Here is a 19,979-nt window from a genome sequence, read left to right as displayed (position 1 = left end):
CAGTGAAGGCACACGTGTGACAGGATGCTGCGCTAGTGTGAGGCGGAAGCAGATGATCTGCTGTGGCGTCCTCTAAAGGCAGCAGCAGGAAAACACAGCATCTAACTGTCCTCTACAGAGCAGCTTTACAGCCGTTTTCATTCCTTTGTGAAGTCTTTGAATCCCTGATATTCAGACACTGATACAGGCGGAGCACATTTCTGTTTGCTAGGCCTCGTCTTCACGTATCCGAGCGTACACATTCAACCTGTCGACTGTGTTTGTGGCGCTGACGAGCTTATAATAATGGCACACTGTGTAGTCCATGCAGACCATCTAAGTCCAGCTTTGGTGAGTAAAAGTCTTTTTACTGCTGCTTATAACCATGAACACACACGTCATGTGAGATTTCACAGAGAGACAAATAAAAAAGCTGAACTTCAGCGGCACAAACCTGATGCTCTGATCGTGTCGTGTAAACGCTGAATAAAAGAAACGCTTGGTGCTGAGATTTTAATGCCCCCTGCTGGACGACAATGCAACTCTCCCAAAGTCATTAAACACCACATGAGAAAACAGTACAGGCCAATTACTGTTCACCACAATAGAAATCATCTTTTGAGGCATCGCAAATGTCATCCAGGAGTGTGTGGCAAGTATACGGGCACCAGGCTGGAGCCAGAGCCACAAATTAAGTCTGACATTTCCCTCTAAAAATGCTCATTAGTCAAACAAGCCGGATGTGATAACTGTAATATCTCTAAATTGCAGCAATTAGAAAAGGTTTGCCGCGGGGACCTGAACATTTTCTTTGCCGTGTAAAATGTCAACAATGGGACAATCTCATCAGCCAGAATCAAAATGAGCCTGCATTACTGTCACTATGACAAGGTGTCCAATAAGCAGCACCTGCTAAATAATCTGTGCATTACCCATCAGTCTAATTGAAAAGTGTCCTTCTGAAACTCAGCTGACGGCCTCAGCAATCACACTGGATTGGTACCAATGCAAATATAACTACTTATGTGAGCAAAAACCTGGGTCTCATCTTTGAAGGGCCCAACACAGCAACACAGTTCATCAAAACGCCCTCGATACAGCCTGCTCTCTGTGCTCATGTAGAGCTGTTCAGCAGCGCCCTCTCCTGGCTCGGATGAGGCACTGCTGAATTTTCTAAAACGTTGATGGAAAGACACCAGAGACGGCCAAATTCCATCCAGAGTAACTTTGTGCGTTAGAAATGACCTCGACCTGTCCTGTCATTGGGAATAACCAGGACCAATCAGAAGTGGGGATGTGAAGAGGAGGCACAGGACGCCGCGCCGTTTCTCAGTATTACACGTCTGTGGTTTCATGTGTGGACTGGGTGGGTTGTTACTGTGACAATTTTATATCAACAGCATATTTAGAAAGTTGCTCCTGTGTTCAGTCCTTACTTTGACCACTGTATATATTGCTGATACCACCGTCCTGTATTACAACATCGATGTCTGACAGACATGGAGAATAAAGTTATGAAACGAGCTTCCTTTACCTTTTTGATGGAACTGCGAGCCTTCTCCTTCCACTGGTGGCTGCTCAGCTCCAGGGTGCAATGGACGTAGGTTTCTCTGTCATAGGAGCCCAGGATGAACAGTCTGAAGAGCCCCAACAAAAACACATTCAGAGATAGCAGTGAAGTCAGATCTATCCATTGGCCTGAGTGTTTGTAGCTCACCATACTGGACAAGACAGAGTTTGGCCCAAATATGTAAAGGAACTACACAACACGACATGTCTGAGTGTAGCGTTTACACATCCTCTGTGTCGCCTGAGCCAGCACTCCATTGGACTGCCTGTGGGTCAGAGTGTGTGGTCAGCACAGGTGAGCTGCAGGACGACGTGAAGGCTCATGTGATGTGCCTTACTGTCACAGCCAAACACTCAGTCGTGAAGCATCTGAGAACATTTACTGCAACATACGCATGTTATCATCAGCACAGGGACCTGTTCTGGATCAGTGCCGTGCAGTCCTGTGAAGAAGCTGACATCTTAATCAAAGTTGAATCTAAATGGTTTCTGGTGCCAAACACAATGCAAAGCCATCCAATGGGCCAGACCGGCCCCGCTGCAGGGGCTTCTGGGACGCCAGTGACTCGACTGGTTTAGATCAGACACATTTAAAAAAGCAGTGGTTTCTTTGCAGGTTCAGACCTGCATGTCAGTGGGAACATGGTTGTTTCGTGGTTTTATGTTTGAGAGCCAGTCACTCGTGTGTTTTAGCAAAACCAGCAAACACACAGGTCATCATCATCATCATCTGACTTCTCACCACCGACTGTAAACTGTAAACATTCCTACTGTACAAGCAGCTCCTCCCACTTTGCCAGTAAGCCTCTTTGTGAAAAGGACAGAGGGAATGGGAAATGGACTCACTCTCATGGAGCGCTCCCACAAAGCGCTCTATGCAACATGCCACAGTCACTGTCTTCTATGCTGTTAAGTACTCCCTAACTAAGAGCAACCTGGGGTTAACATGTTGCCCAGCAATGTTTGGCAGGCAGACTGGGGGGTGGAACCACCAGCCTTTGCATCAGTACCTGCTCTACCCCAGAGGAGTATCACTCTGTGGCTGTAAAGCAACTGTTACATCCCACGTTTATACAAATCTTTGTGTCTTTAAAGTCTGTAACAAAATAAAACAGTTGGAGCAGAGAAAGACAAACACATGACTGCTTCACAGCATGCAGAAAAATCACATCTTATGCTCCAGTAAACCAAGTCCCCAAGACCCTCTGCAGACCCAGTCTGGACTTAACAGACGCACGAATGGTAAACCAGTGGATGCTTAGCTCCACTGGACAGCTTATTAACCACATGATATTCAGTCAGATGCACTTTGTAGTACAGAAAGGGAGAGACACTACATATTTAAAATGTGATTTAGTAATAAGATCCAGTCATTTGGTGGCCTGTGAAACACAAAGCATGAAAGAAACACACATACATCGACGACACGAGCTAACAAAGGACAGAGCTGTCAGTCAGAGCCAGCCGAGGCTAACAGCTCCAATATACACGTGCCAACCTTGGACAGAGGAGGGCGTGTTTGTCTCTGAAAGGAGACTCCTCTGTCCAACATCATGGACTAATGTACAAGCTAAAGTACACACAGGCAAAATGTGACACCATAACAAGCGGGTGTAGTGCTTCCCTTTGGAATAACACATTCCCAGTGGGCAGGGTGTGGGCCAACATAGCATTAAATCTATCGTTTTTATTTCGATAGCATAACATTATGTAGCTCTTTGACTACGTGACCTTAGCAAGTAGGGTCATCTGGAAAAAAACTCTTCTCTCCCACTTACATGGGGTCACGCTGTGGATAGGTCGCCAGACTGTAGGGCTGCCACGATTGGTCGACTAGTCACGATTACGTCGACTATCAAAATCGTCAACGACTGATTTAATAGTCGACGTGTCGTTTGAAGCTTTGTAAGATCACAAAAGACGCAGGAATAAGTAGCAGGATTTAAGAGTGTAATAACGGACTGAAACAGAAGATGGCAGCACTGCATGTACAAGGATGCCAGCTGCCGTTAAACCCCGAAGAAGAAGAAGCTGTGTCCCAGAATTCATAGCGCGGCCCAGCTCAGTTTCCAACAATGGCGGCAGCTGGTTAGTTTTAATATTACTCTTATTATTCTTTCTGGGTCACAAAATAAACGTTTAACATATTTTCAGGGAGAATGTAGCTGTGTAAACCTCAAATATCTGCTCAGTTTATCAGGACACCACATATTTTCAAAAGCGCTCCGACGTTTTCGGAGACGTCTGGGAGAACACCCCGGCCTGGTGGTGGACTCAAACTCGGGCTCCACCCTGCTCCCCTTTTTAATAATCAAAATCATAAAATCAGCTAAAGATTTTAATGCACGCCGGTGTTACTAACATGACAAGAATGGCCACGTTGAAAAGTTACCAACATGTATTTAAGTTCTGTTGTGATTCATTTCACGTCTTAGTATTTTAATGTACTTTTGTACAGGGACCCAGTTATACAACTATAGATCAAAGTTGCTGTGTGACAACCTACAAACAGAGATGAAGTGTCTCACCTGCTGCACTCAATGAGGCTGACTTTGAGCCGTCCTTCTACCAGCCGGCTGTCGTGCACTGACAGATCCAAATCACAGGCTGAACCGTGCAGAGGCTGCACTTGGAAAGGAAAGAAGGGCTTGTACCTGGAACAAAAACAGCATACGTTCAGTTAGCTGCCTCCTGACAGGGGACACACACTCCCCTCCTCCTTAAACGCGAACTTTAATGGGTTACCTTAAAGTAGTGCCAAGCATGTTTCAGCTACCACTCAGTGAACAGAGAATGCTCAATCTGGTCGTTCACATTGTTATGACAGGAAAGACCACAACGAGATTTTAGTGTGACACCAGTTATTAGGGGTGGGGGGAAAAATCGATACTGTGTAGTATCGTGATATTTTGTTTGCTAATAATGTATCGATGCAGGGACAGCAGAAATCGATATTTTGTTACAAAAAAGGTTTTGCTCTGACTTCAGAGCATGTTGATCCTTTTTCTGAGCAAGAATCCTGACACTGTCCAAATGTGTTTAACTGTTTTTTATGGCAGCAATAAACACGACAGTTTACTGATTTTAATTTAAGACATGTTTTATTTTAATTACGTTTAAAACTTTTTTTATTTAATGTAAAATTATATTTTGTTTTAATTTACTTTCCAATTCTTCAGTTGCTGAATGGGCTGCATAGTTTTCATATTGCATAGTTCAGAATAGCTGTAATTGTACCAGATGGTTGCATTCAGTTCAGTTGGACTAGACTGTAATACAAACCGTTCAGTTTGTCAACAATAAAACTGAAATGAGAGAATGACTGAGTGTGAGACTTTGTTATTAGATAAATAAATATTGATAAAGTTTACCTTTACGTACAGAATCTGAATATCGCAAAGTATTTAAAAAAATTGCAATAATATCGTATCGTGAGTTAAGTATTGTGATAATATCGTATCGTGGGATGTATGGTGATTCCCACCTCTACCGGTTATGATACAGCGTTGGTCTAAGCTGCTCGGTAATACTTGTTAGAAGTCTGTTCACATCTGGGAGGGGCTGTGCAAAGACAAATGGAGCAGATGTTCAGCATGTGCACCACCGCAGGCTTCCTGTCCTCGACTCGTACTCCAACGTGGACAATCGGTGGGTAGGCCTGCTGTAGCTTACACATAAATATGTATCAGGGATTTTTGTACGATACCGTGTTTTCAAAGTGTAACAAAATGTAGAAACACAACACGAGTAATGATAATGACATCTGGTTGTAAATATCAGCACCTATTTTGGCCTCTCCCTTTCCTCTGGTGCTCGACAACGCCCAGCCTCATGTGGCGAGAGTATGAAGGTTTTGGGTTCGCCGACTTGCACCCACACTCGCCTGTCATGTGAGCTGTTGCAATGAAATGTCAGCAACATGAACTGACCTGATTATTGTGCTGTCTTTGAATTCAGCCCTCTGTAGTTTGATAGATCCATCCTTGCCTTCCTTACACATTACCCAGTCCATATCAGTACGGCTATACAGCAGGATATTTCTGCAGGAAATCTACGTCCACACTGTAACTGCAGACTTATTTCAACCCTACAGCGTAACACGTGCACCTCCAGAGCAGTGCAACCACTACACTAGCTAAATGCATACCACAACAACTTGAATGGTGTGAAAGGTTGCAGCGTAGGGATAAAAGGAGTTTGCAGTTATGAGAAGTGTTCCTACGAGTCTTATTTTAAATGCACTATTAAATATCTGCCGCAGGTTCTACATACGATCATATTAGAAACAAAGTAACTCAAGAGCAAATATAGCAACGCCACATCGATTGGTGTGCAAACCAACGGCCAGCTCATTGGTGTGTCCGCTGAAACGCACCAAAGAAAAGATGGAGCAAACAGACTCAGTCTCAACTTACTTGGCCCTCATTGGAGGGCGGCTTAAGTATCCAAGTAGCACAAAAGAAACATCCACAAATATTTCCAAAAATGAAGTGTTTTTCTTTATTTTAAATATTGTCTGATGAGACTGCAAACGTGAATGCAGATTCTCTCAATCTTAACTGAAGCCCTTCATTGAACGAACACAAACACATCAGTCTGTGCAGACACGTGGCAGCACTGCTGCTATCACTGTGTTTGTGTCACTGAACTAACACAGCCTCAGCATGTTTGTGCTCAGACCTCGGCCTGGTCCGGGCTCCGAGCCGTGCTAAAGGGACCTCTGGCTAACACGCCGGGTTCCTGTCGGGCTCGTAGCCGAAAACTAGCTTTACTGTCTGGGTCAACTTTGCTAGCGACGGACAGAGAGAGGCGCTGAAAGGACTGTACTGCTTCAGAGGCAGCAAGCACAGTGTTCAGTCTCATGCTTGGGTCATCAGCTCAGCATTGATGACATATGGGGCAGGGATAGCTCAGTAGGTAAAGTGGTCGCCCCATGATCGGAAGGTCGGCGGTTCGAATCCACTTAACGGCTACCCTGAGGTACCCCTGAGCAAGGTACCGTCCCTACACACTGCTCCCCGGGCGCCTGCTTAGTGGGCTGCCCACTGCTTCACAGAGTGAATGGGTCAAATGCAGAGAAAAACAAGTAATTTCCCCATGGGGATCAATAAAGTATCCATTATTATTATTATTATTATTATTATTATTATTATTATTATTATTATTATTATTATATGCTCACTGACGAGTACAAGTTCATTTTGAGTGGATGCTGTTAAAAGTCATTGATCACTTTAAGCTTGAGGGAGCCTGTTTTATAACAAGCTTATCGAGTGAGACAACAGCAGGTTTTGACACAAGAACTACACCGAGGGGAGCTGTCCTTCACCTGGAAAGAAACCAGCTAAGACATCTGATTCCCGACTACAACCCCAGATTTGTTCACGCTTCCTACAGAGGTAGAGGATGAACATCCAGAAGGACGAGGCAGACTCCGTGGAGCCTACGTAATCTAATCTAAAAACAAAACATCAATATTTTATGGTGGCAATTTTTTCCCATGTGTTGCATTCATGTTAATGTTGTTGAGACAAAAATATTGTTTCATGCATCGGTGAAAACACTCGACGGCCAGCTGAAAACACTTCACACAGGTCGAGTCGCTCGAGAGTCACAGGCTTTACAGAAAATGCACCGTTTTGTGATTCATATCGTTAATGGGAAGATAAACGTCTTATATCGGGAGATTTTGGTCATGTCGCACAGCCCTACCAGATGCAGTCAAAGACTACAGATTTACAGTTAGTCCAGCAACAGCAGGACATCAGCAGTAACTACCAGACCCCATAGCTCGCTTGTACAGAAACACCAGATGGGAAAGGCAGCAACAGAAGTTTCAAAATAAAGCTGACATGCATATAAATGATGCTACATACCTAAAACAGCGTGCACAACTACCAAACATGACAGACAAAGCAAAGAGCAAAGAATTTACATCCACCCAACAAATGCAAGTCCCAGATTGGCCATGACTGTTTCCCTCCAGCCCCAGGGAAACATGCAGCTTTAACACTCCTAAATGGTCCACTGGTTACCTGCAGGTCATGTACAGAGGATATGAGAGTCATTTCATTGGAAGTAAGGTTATAACACCGCAGGAACGTTTGGCTTCGTTTCCAACATGTACCTTTACTTTTTATTCCCACCCCGGACAGACAGCCTGTCTGAGGCACGCCCACATCACAGTGACTGTAAATACATCTGGAAGCATTTTATTCATGGCTGAAGCTCTGAAAACACAGACCAACGTTATGTTACCACGCAGCTACTTTGCTACAGTTCTGCAGAGTCAGATCAGCAAACGGAAAAGTGAGACGAGTGTTCGTTAACCTGAGGCCCACAGGCTGTGATCTTTACCATCCTGTGCTAAGGTCACAGGTTTAGATGTTCAATTAGAATTCCTTTTAATTCCACACACGTTTTCATATGTTAGTGGGACATCTACATAATGCTTTCCCTAAACATTGAAATGAACGCCTAACCCTAACCTGACTGTAACCCTGACACTAAACGTCTTCAAACTCGTGGGTACGGGCACTTTGTCCCCATAAGTCCCTGATGGTCGCACCAGTGCAGTAGCATAGTCCTCACAGAGATGTCTAAACATTTCACTTCCCAAATCTCCAAACATGCTGAGAAACGCACCGCGAAACCACGCCTGCGAAAATCTTTCGTCACTTCCTCTCTGCCAACATTGCGACAGTTAGCGCCCAGTTAGCTCCTAGCATTTCTCGACAGCTCTGCCTCCTTTTCGACATTTAAACAACGGATACGTCCGTATACAAACAAATTCACGCCAGGTTAAGTGTTTACTGACAACTGCCAGTGACAGCGGACGTCATCGTCACTATTCCAACCAATCCTCTCCACACAGACAACCATAAACACGCTCGACTATCACCACATCAAACTGAACACGGATACACAAGCAGGATTTGTAATGACGCAAGTTCAGTTTACGGGCTCGTTCGCTCGGTCAGCAGGTGGCGGTATCCTCGTACACTGGGGAGTAAACTGCCATTAAACGAACAGAAGAAGACGACCTGCACATGTACGGATCGGGTAGTGACATCTGTGTCCAAATTCTGAGGCTGCATTTGTAGGCCGATTACATTACAGCGATGAAGGCTGTCCAGATTTGTACACTCCTCCAAATGTAGCCAACAAAAATGCATCCTTCATTTCCCCAGATTTGAAGGATGGGTTGGGCGTATCCTTCGTGACCCACCATATCCCAGAATTCATAGCGCGGCCCAGACAACTGCAGTTTCCAACAATGGTGGCAGTTACTTAGTTTTAATGTAACTTTTATTACTCTCTGGGTCACAAAATAAACCTTTAAGATATTTTCAGGCGTGAATGTAGCTGAGTAAACTTCAAATATCTGCTGTTTATCAAGACATCGCATATTTGCAAAAGGGTGACCGTGGCTCAGGGGGTTGGGAAGCGCATCTGTAACCGGAAGGGCGCCGCTTCGATCCCTGGCCGTCCTGGTCGTTGTGTCCTTGGGCAAGACACCTTAACTTACCGCCTACTGAGGGGCCGATGGCGCGATATGGCAGCCTGGCTTCTGTCAGTCTGCCCCAGGGCAGCTGTGGCTACAACTGTAGCTGCCTCCACCAGTGTGTGAATGTGAGAGTGACTGAATAGTGGCATTGTAAAGCGCTTTGGGTGCCTTGAAAAGCGCTATATAAATCCAATCTATTATTATTATTATTATTATTATTATTATTATTAAAAGCGCTCCGACGTTTTCGGAGACGTCTGTTACCCACCAGCTCGACAGCTGACCGGGAGCTCGAGGCTCACTCGAGCCGGCGAGAACAGCGCACTCCCGACGCATCATTTTCAGATCGCTGCGGTCTTTTTGCTACTCAGGTTAAACATGATAAATGAGTCACTTAGATAACTTAAAAATCGTATTGTTTGGCTTTTTTCAGGGTTTGATTTGTTCCTGAGTAAATCGGTTTGGCTGAGATTAAAGTTAGTTTCACACAAACGGAAAACTGATGAAACAGAATTACTCCAGTGTCCTGAATTATTTGACATAGAAAGAACAGACGCTGAGTTTATTCAACTCCACCGAGATAATCTGCAAATTTCATTCAAGTTTAATAAACTATCATCTTGTCTTTATTTTTAGTGAGCACCTGAAACACTTCCAGCTGTAAGCTCATGATAGTTAGAGCAGATGCTGCTGGACGCCTGATCTGATCAGTCGACTAAACGCAAAAATAATCGGTGACTAGCTGACTGTCAAAATAATGGTTTGTAGCAGCCCTACTTGAAGCTAACAGAAGCAGCCAAATAACTGTTTTAACGGCCCCTCCTTCAGCTGCAAGCAGATGCAGCAGTGATTCATTTACTCAAAGAAAGAACAGCAGCAGCCTGTGTTCAGTAAAAAACATTTAAATAAAACCCACCATGGTGGGAGGGAAACCAGCTTCTTTTTTCCACTCTAACCGTGTTTACAGGCCGTTCCAGTGTTTCTGTCTGACACACTCGACCAAACAAAGCAAACAAAAAAAGAGGAAAAGAAACCGTTGAAGAGCACAGCTGCTCCGACCTCGGTGAGCTGACCTTTGTCCTCAACTGAAACCACAAGTGAAAACAGTAAACATTGCATTTTTCTATGTATTAGAAGGCTTTTTAAAAACTGTGACAGCGTCAGATTAAATCTGCTTTGGGTGAATGAAAACAAACACACCGATGCTGTAACCGCCGTGTGTCTCTGCACAGAGCTGACAGACCAACCCAGAGCCAGCAGCTGAAGAACTGATCCATGTGCCGGGCTCAGGTTGCACATCAGCAGAATGACAGACTCTTTGGAGAAGCAGCTGTTAGCCTCAAACCACATTTCACTATGAGTGCCGATAAAAGTTCTAATAAAGTTATTTATTCACTGCTTAATGCATTAGTGATATGACAGTTTGCAGGGAGAGCTGTATGATGCCTGGGATAAAGCTCCAGCACACATTTTGCTCCCAGCTGTGCTACTCAGCAAATCCCAAAGTCCAGTCTTCATTACATCATCTCATCACACTCGCTCTGCACGACTGTGGTGATGCAGGCTCGCATGCTTTAGCTGCAGTACTCTCCTCCGCACTCAGCACAGTGTGTCAGCGGCTGAACAATTAAATTTGCAGGTGAAAGAGGAAACAAAGAGCCACTGAGAAGACTGATGCCACCCAGCACACCCAGCTCTGCAGAGAAAACAGGGAAAGTCGTCCCAGCATCTCCTGATACGTGATGTTCTGCTGCGTGGCTCCGTGCATATACTTGGTTGTTTACATAAGCTCAGTTCATTCAGTTTGCTTTTATTTATATTGTGCCAAATCACAGCAGGCGCTGAAGGTGCTTCATGTAATGAATGACCCTCATTTAGATCATTTATTAGAGCTGATGAAGCCAGGATTGATTTTAGAGTCAGCTAACAACTCAACAGTAAATCATAACTCATGGAAACGTTAATCATGAAATATGGACAAAGAAGTTATGCTACAAAACAGAGCATCCACTGTGAAATATTGAACTAGTCAGCCCCTGCCTTTTAAAACAGACCTGTTCATAAAGACTGTAGAGGTGGAAGCGTGACGGATGCTGGTGGAGCTCTCGCATCCTCAGCTTGGCTCTTCAGGCCTGAACTCCATCTGATTTGGCTGCTTCTTTTCCTCCACACTAGGGCTGCCACAAACGATTACTTTGATAGTCGACTAGTCACCGATTATTTTTGCGATTAGTCGACTAATCAGATCATCATCCATTGGACATAAAACGTACAGCTTATTGCACCAGCAGCATCTGCTCTCATATAACTATCATTAGCTTACAGCTTTAAGCTTTTAAGGTGCTAACTAACAATAAAGACGAGATGATAGTTTATTCAATTTTAATGAAATTTGCAGATTGTTTCGGTGAAGTTTAATAAACTCCTTGCTATCTAAAATATAACAGGACACCGGAGTAAATTCTCCAGCATCTCACACTTCTGATGATCAGCTGTCTGCTTGATGTTTATTCAGCTGTGTAAAAACTATAACTTTAATCTCAGCCAAACCGATTTACTCAGGAACAAATAAAATACTGAAAAAAGCCAAACAATAACATTTTTAATTTATCTAAGTGACTCATATATCCTGTTTAACCTGAGTAGCGAAAGACGTCGGTGGGTTTGAAAATGATCTGCGGGGAGTCCGGTGTTCTCACGGCTCTAGTTAGCCTAGCCCCCGGCTAGCTATCGAGCTAGTGGGTAACAGACGTCTCCGAAAACGTCGGAGCGCTTTTGAAAATATGTGGTGTCCTGATAAACTGAGCAGATATTTGAGGTTTACACAGCTACATTCTCGCCTGAAAATATGTTAAACGTTTATTTTGTGACCCAGAAAGAATAATAAGAGTAACATTAAAACTAACTAGCTGCCGCCATTGTTGACAACTGCGCTGGGCTGCGCTATGAATTCTGGGACACAGCTTCTTCTTCTTCGGGGTTTAACGGCAGCTGGCATCCTTGTACATGCAGTGCTGCCATCTTCTGTTTCAGTCCGTTATTACACTCTTAAATCCTGCTACTTATTCCTGCGTCTTTCAGGATCTTACAAAGCTTCAAACGACACGTCGACTATTAAATCAGTCGTCGACGATTTTGATAGTCGACGTAATCGTGACTAGTCGACTAATCGTGGCAGCCCTACTCCACACACTGTGGGCCGTTCTGTCTGCGGTGCTGTGTGACACAAAGACAGCCCTGCTGCATGGATACTCTTACATCAATATTGATTAATATCCCAGTAATGACTTGTTTGACCACCCTAATGGTCACCGGAGTATTCGGGGGGTGCACCACCTTGTATGCAAACGGTTAAATGTTGTTTATGCTACATTGTTTCAAACTCTGTGATCAAGGCATTCCTTTGTCCCCCCCCCCCCAGCCTCTCGAGCTTCTGGGGGGGGGGCTGTAGTGTTTTATCACAAGCACATCCATGTGAAGGTTTGTTTGATGTTTGGTAAGCGTCCTGCCCTTTTTATGGCTTCACTGTGCTGTGTTTGGTGAACCAGGGATTGAACCACACACTGGGTGTGGGGGAGATTACCCCGTATGACCAGGATGTTGTTAGAAACAGTTGTGATCAGGTCACACAAACGCACCCCCATGACACACACACACACACACACACACACACACACACTGCCTTGTCTTTGTAACCAAAGGGGGTTTTACGAGGGGAGGTACTTGTGTAAACTATCGTTTACTGTAACGGGGTTTTCCAATAAAAGGCAGCGAGCGAGGCCGGAGTCGGGGTCATTTTGTGGTAGGATTCGAAGTGCGTTCCTGAGACACCGACGAGGCCTCCCTTGTGTAAGTAAATCGATCGACTGCTGTTGCTTTGTTTTTCCTTCACGACAATAAGTCTCTACACCAGCGGGACGTGGAAACACAGACCCAACACAAATCTTCAAATAACACTGAGGAAATGTTAACATTTTATTGTAAGATCTCTGCTGTTACTGAAGTTTGGCTAACGAACCCACAGAAAGAAAAAAAAGGAGTACTGGCATATTAACCAAAATAAAAGAGAAATGGGGGGTTGTTGTTTATGTTTTCCATTTAGCCGAGGAATCCATGAACCATGCTTGTGGAAAGTAACGCGGTGTAAAACACGCCGGGACTGTATGCACAGGCTGTAATGACATCGTGGTCAGCCCACTGTCTGGGACTGCTGCTGGAGAAATGCCTCATGGGTATCACTGCAAGCTCACCATAGCTGCAAAGTACTCAAACACTACTGTGCAACCTTTACACACTGTTATTAAATACACTGGATACATACATGCATGAATAGGACCTTATTCCTGATTCAAGCCCCAGCTGTAAGCAAAGTTAGTGCACGCACGCACACGCACGCACACGCACGCACACGCACGCACACGCACGCACACGCACGCACACGCACGCACACGCACGCACGCACACGCACGCACACGCACGCACACACCTGTAAGGACTCACAGGAGTCAAGTAGGTCCAAGAGAGCAAAGAGGAAATCATGCTGCTGTGAGAGTCACCGCTACGCTCCAGCACATCGCTCCGAGTGGAACAAGCCCCGCCTTCATCAGACATGGTTAATTTTGTCAGTCTGACAGCTGGACTGTAGGCACGCCCATCAGCAGCAGCTACCTGCCACGTCTGCTCTGACTTGATAAGAAACCGCAGTGAAATTACAAACCACTGACCCGAGTTTCTCTTTCTCAATGACACAGTCGCTCCGCTTCCCTTTCTTCTGTTCCTGTCACTGCATAAACTAAATTGTGTTGCACAGAGCCTCCGTGACCGAGCGTGTCCCACTCTGACTCTCATCATGCACCCAACACAAACACTGACATGAGAACGAAAAATGCACTGTTAAGCTTACCTGTATAAAGCTTCCACTGTTTCATCAGGACAAAGTGTCCATGATGATTTTTAATAATGCAGAGCTGTCATTTCTCTCAGGCTAATAAAGCTAATGTTTGAAATCACAGGCAGGATTGTAGCATCGCCGTTCTCATGCTAATGTTAAGATTTAAAACACGGGGAATTATCTTGACAGGATGACAGCTACGCTGGAACCCTCTGTGGCTCATTACCAAGGTCAGAAGCTCCTCTGAAGGTGTAGTAGTAAATGCAGCATTACAGACAATAGCTACTGTGACCATCACTGAAACCAACACTCAGATGCTCAGCTGCAAGACGAGCGAAGCCAGGAGCAGTACCCTCCACGGGGGAAGACACTGGAGGCCGAGCAGCCAACTCCCTCGCTGTGCCCGAGAAGGACAGCAAGCTGCCCATAGCTGAGGCCAAGCACAGACTCACAGCCTTGGCCTAACAATGCTCGTGTCAGCAGGTCAGGCCAAATTATAGATAATAAAATACGGTTAAAAGTGGAACCTGGGGGCAGTTAGGATTTTGGAAATGCATGTTGTCAAAATGAAAATGACTTGATGTCACAGAATCGACAGCAGCATCCTTTGTCTGGAGTTTGGTACCAACATTTATGAGGACGATTAAACCATCCTTACAAACAACATGAATCGTTATTAACACTGAAAACAGAAGTTATAGAAGCTCCAAGTGGGAGCAAAGTCTGAAATGTGACTCACGTAGTGGGAGAAACTTGGCTCCCAAATGCGAGTAAACGTGTCAAACCAATGCAGATGCTTCCACCCAGGAGCAGTGCATGCAACAGGAAGGTCATTATCGTCAGATCAAGATGCAAGAGGCAACCATTTAAGAGGGACAGCAGTTCAGCTGCAGCAGCTTCACTCACACGAAGGCCAAGCTTCACATAGAACTGGCTGCGTGTACGTTTACAGTCAGCGACTACGATTAGAAGAAGAAAATGCTCCTCTGCTGCTATGTGATGATATCGAACATCTGCTTCTCAGACTGAAGCTGAAGTATGGGCCGGTGCTCAAAAGGGACCAGTTCAGAACTGGCTGGAAGTCTCATGTTTCCATGGTAACGATGGCTAGGATAACATCTACATTCAGATCTGTCTAAATCGGGATGGGGAGCTCCAGGCCTCGAGACCTGCAGGTTTCAGATGATGATCCAACACAGCTCCTTAAAATGGCTAAATGACCTCCTCAGCGTGTCCCCAGGTAATGAACCCATCATGTGATTCAGGTGTGTTGACCCAGGAAGCTGCAGGACAGTGGCTCTTGAGCCTGGACCTCCCCACCCCACCTCCCGGGTCAGAAACTCTGGTTAACAGCGCACATGATGTTCATGCATCAGTACTTCCGCTAATATAGTAACGTAACACAAAGTGTCCCGAGATGATCGACGTCGAGTCCTATATTGATGCAATTTGGAGCAATATGCACGTGATAGCAGAAGAGCAGCGTTAGCTCAGTGAGGCCAGAGGGTCAGTGCAGTCTCTCAATGGAAAATATCAATGAAAGTGAAGCAATGCTAAAACTACAGACACTGGGCTGCAGGACCTCCATATCCTCAAAAGATGATCACCTCACTTTGTTACTGTGACACATCGTCTGAGTTTTTCTAGAAAGCAGCACGTGGTTTAAAAAATCTACCACAAAAACACAAGTTCAGTTAGGGCTCCAATCACAGCCTGGTCAGCTGTCAATGTGAACATCTGCCTGCACTCTCCAGGAAACACTTTCAGTTTAACGTCCTGTCATTGATGCAAACTGTGGAAAAGTCATGTGTGGAGGACGAGCGAGAGGGGACACTGAGACACCTTTACAGTAATCTAACAAGTCATCAGCATGTCTGATGTTACGGCACCTGCCTCTGTTCTACACGCTGAAGCTGAGCTGAGGAGAGAGAGCGCCACGGACACGCGCGCCAAGTACAAGGGTTGAGGTAAAATATTCAGGTGTGCTGTACACTTTTGTTCTGGAGAGGGAGCAAGTCAGAACTATCGGGTCTCTGAGGTCACATCGTTTTCAAACCCAGCGCCGTCTTTCGCTTCTCAGGTTAAACATGATATATACGTCACGCAGTTACTTAGTTTTAATGTAACTTTTATTACTCTCTGGGTCACAAAATAAACCTTTAAGATATTTTCAGGCAAGAATGTAGCTGAGTAAACTTCAAATATCTGCTGTTTATCAAGACATCGCATATTTGCAAAAGCGCTCCGACGTTTTCGGAGACGTCTGTTACCCACCAGCTCGACAGCTGACCGGGAGCTCGAGGCTCACTCGAGCCGGCGAGAACAGCGCACTCCCGACGCATCATTTTCAGATCGCTGCGGTCTTTTTGCTACTCAGGTTAAACATGATAAATGAGTCACTTAGATAACTTAAAAATCTTATTGTTTGGCTTTTTTCAGGGTTTGATTTGTTCCTGAGTAAATCGGTTTGGCTGAGATTAAAGTTACAGTTTAGAAAAATCAACCGAGCGTGACCGAAGAGAAAACAGATGATGGTTCCAATGCCGGAGAGATTGTCGAACGGAAGAGCCAGAGAAGTTCCGTAGTGTGAAGGTATTTCGGCTATTTCAAGTCTGACAAAAAACAGAGTAGCGTGCACTGTAAATGTGCCGAAAGCAAGTCTGGAAATACAATAAACTGGTGCATGCGTCACACTGTGCGCCACGTTATTGTTTCGGTGAAATGAATTTCTACAATACTGTTAATTCTACTCTCTGCAGTGTTTAAATGCTTACATATACACACAGTTACTGTCCGTCCACACATACGACTCGGTTCTGCTTCTATGCCCCAGCTTTGTTTACTTTTTCCCACCGAGGCTTCTAGACTTCTGATTGGCCAACATTTCTGCACGGTTAGGAATCTAGCGCCACCTGCTGCTTTGGCATGTTCATAGCAGCGTTTTCCTTCATTTCTGCCTTTATGTGTGGACGGGATTATTTTTTAAAACGAAAACGGAAAATCTCCGTTTTCAAAAATACCCGTGTACGTGTGGACGTAGCCTCAGTCTCTGACTGGAAGCGCTAATTCGTCATTCGGCTTTTGTCAGACTAAAGTAACTGTTAAAACTGTTTGAAAAGCTCAGCTATACAACAAGGAGAGATTGAGAATTTCCTTTTAGTTCTCAGTTTATTTGATACTGACAAAAGTTAGTCAGTTTTGTCTGTTCTTCTGTAAAACAAACTAAGATTTATTTTTAGAATTAATATTTTGTTTCTAAGTGGAATTGACAGTTTAGTCTGTTTTGTTTGTTCTATTTTGAAACTTAAACGCTTTAGCGGCTGCCTTTTGTGTAGTTTGCAATATTTGCCTTTATTTATCTGAAAAAGTCTCGTGTTCCTTAAGTACATCTACCCTGTTGAACTTATTATGGGAAATAAATATTTAAAAACAAGCTGCTGATTATTTCACATTTTACTTGTGAGCAACGGCACATTTAAATCTTACAAATATAGTTATTTGGCTTATATCGTGATAGATATCGTTATCGCCTGAAATGAAAAAAACATGTCGTGATATGAAAAAATCTCATATCGCCCAGCTCTAGTCGACTATCAAAATACTGGTTTGTGGCAGCCTAACTGATACCTTTAAAGAGAAGCTTGGGACCCACCTGTGCAAGCTTGCTTTGATTAAGCTTTATTTTCTATCTACTTTTGGATCATAAAACACTTTGTAACCTTTCTTCTTGAAAAGTGCATATAAAACTTGACTTGCTACACGTAAGAAAGAAAAAGGGGAACAGTTCCTCTCTTGAACAGAGCTGAAACTTTCTCACTGCTTAAAAGAAGAACTGGAAAGAAAGTACCATTCAAAGCATGAGCAGAGCTCAGAAAATAATGAATGCTACACAAAGTTAACACTCTTCCAGAGTCTGAAAGGTCTGCCAGCAAAGACATTCTTCATTCTTAAGCTACCGGCCGTAAACACTGAGCCACGGACGGATTGTTAGACTTGCTGCCCGGTGTGCAGTCACCCACAGCACGCATACGACTCTGACCACCTGCATGTTTACTGTCATTTTGAGAGTTTCCCTGATTACTTTATATCTTTCAAGTCATGATATTGTGTCTCAGTGGGTGATTTGTGTGTTTTGTGACCACTCTCTATAACAGAGTCTTTGCGTAGCCCTTTGTGTTTTTGGTCATTCTCTTTGTTGTTGTCTGGTTGTGGGAGTTTGGGGTCTGGGGGCTCTTCCCAGGTGTTTCATTTCTTAGTTTGGTCGTCATCTTTAACATTTCATGGCTTACATGCTCAGCACACTTTACTCCGCTGGGTCTGGACCGTACCTGATTTTGTAGTTGGGTAAGGTGTGTTTCTTCTTGATGACCCGTTTCAGCTGGTTGACTATGATGGAGGTGAGCTGAGGCAGTGGCCTCCCTTCAAACTGGGACTTCACCTCAAAATCCACCAGTGGATCCTCGAGGAAGGAGAAGGACCAGTGGGAGAAGGGCACGCGCGTGAACTGCAGCCTCAGCCTGCCCACCACGCGCCTCATCTTGACGAACAGGTACGCAGACTTTCCGAACACCAGCTCGACGTCGATGGCGAGGTGGAAGCCGCCATTGTACTCGATGTCCACCTCGAAGTTGAGCTCTTCGGGCATCCCGTCCTCGTTCAGATGCGCCGGCTTCATGAGTTTGGCGGTCTTAAAAACCGGCAGCGAATTCCCGAGAGAGAAATCTTTCAGACTGAGTCCCTCCAGGAGCCGACCAGCTGTCTTGGTCTGCAGCAGCTCCTCAAACTCCACCTTAATCTTTTTGGTGAGCCAGTGTCTGACGACGGGAGTGTCTCTGAGCTCCCGGAATAGGAACAGAAAGATAGCGTTTAGGAAATGGCACGTTTCGGCTTTTCCTGCATCGATGGGCTCGCTTTGGGAAGGCGGTGGCGGCTGTTGTTTCGGGCCGCCGCCGGTGACGGCTGCCTCCTGCTGCCGCGTAGAGGCGGCCTCTGGCTGCTTAGATGCGGTACATGTCGTGCTGTCCTGCTGCTGGCCTGCTTCGGCATGATGGCTATTAAAGTAATCCTTCAGCGCGTTACCGGGCACTACTTTGACATACTGCACTGTCCTGCCTACGGGCTCAGGGCTTCTCCGGTATATTAGCAGGAACTGTACTATCAGCGTAACGACTGCACCGAAAACCGCGGAAACGAGTATTAAGTAAATCATGTCGAGCACGCGCCCTGATATCCACTCAAAGTGTTGTGATAACACGAAGCAAGTTCTACTTGGGCGCTCTCAAAGCTGCCATATCATCGGCTTCTTTCCTGAGCTTCTCTTAGCTTCTCACCTGATTGGACGAATGGGTTACGTGACTGTGCGTGATGACGAAATCAGGTTTTGATGCGTTCAAGCAGACTGCGAAACCTGTTGACCGGAGTCACCGGGTTCCGCGGCCCTCTTTGTAAACACGGCTTTCCTTTGGTCACAGTCTTGAACATACGGCTGCCATGTTACCGACAACCATCACTTCCTCTAAATATTCATGTTTATTCTTCATATTTTAGTGCAAATGTATTCAGTGCCAATAGAATAGCTTTATTGTCACCATACAGATGTACAAATGCATCTCCAACTCAGATGAGGGAGAAGAAAGGGGCGTGAGGTGCACAGTTTCTGCAGCACTGTATACATATGATGAACAGTATTTTTTTTTTAAATTTAAATATATATATATATATATATATATATATATATATATATATATATATATGTATATATATATATATATATATATATATATATATATACACACACACACACACACACACACACACACACACACACACACACACATATATATATATATGTATGTATATGTGTGTGTGTGTGATATACAAATGAACAGTTATGTTATTTCCTCTTTGTGTGAAAAAAACCCAAAAAGCACAAACTAAAAAAATGTGAACGAATTTAACTAAAACCAAATCAAAGGGGAAGACTGTCTAAGACCGTCTAGCATGTTTTTCCTGAACACTCCTGCAGGGGTCACT

General features: G+C 44.7%; 2 protein-coding genes across 3 annotated transcripts in view; one reads left to right on the top strand and one right to left on the bottom strand.

The window, feature by feature from the left end:
- Positions 1-19,286, bottom strand: part of pdzd8 (PDZ domain containing 8) — a 41,894-nt gene extending 22,608 nt beyond the window's left edge. The window contains exons 1-3 of the mRNA XM_080868445.1: positions 18,275-19,286; positions 4,077-4,202; positions 1,514-1,616 (exon numbers count right to left, since the gene is read on the bottom strand). Of these exons, the coding sequence (XP_080724571.1) occupies positions 1,514-1,616; positions 4,077-4,202; positions 18,275-19,155 (1,110 nt within the window). The 5' untranslated portion in view covers positions 19,156-19,286. The remainder of the gene's footprint in view (positions 1-1,513; positions 1,617-4,076; positions 4,203-18,274) is intronic.
- Positions 12,843-19,979, top strand: part of edaradd (EDAR-associated death domain) — a 34,620-nt gene continuing 27,483 nt past the window's right edge. The window contains exons 1-2 of one of the 2 annotated variants that reach the window (XM_080868450.1): positions 12,843-12,904; positions 14,136-14,176. In XM_080868450.1, coding sequence (XP_080724576.1) covers positions 14,137-14,176 — 40 coding nt within the window. In that variant the 5' untranslated portion in view covers positions 12,843-12,904; position 14,136. The remainder of the gene's footprint in view (positions 12,905-14,135; positions 14,177-19,979) is intronic. The other variant, XM_080868451.1, reaches the window with a different exon arrangement.

Source organism: Rhamphochromis sp. 'chilingali', assembly GCF_963969265.1.
Source record: "Rhamphochromis sp. 'chilingali' genome assembly, chromosome: 20".
NCBI classification, from domain to species: Eukaryota; Metazoa; Chordata; class Actinopteri; order Cichliformes; family Cichlidae; genus Rhamphochromis; species Rhamphochromis sp. 'chilingali'.
Note: the sequence above shows the minus strand (reverse complement) of the source record. Positions and strands in the feature narration are given on the sequence as shown.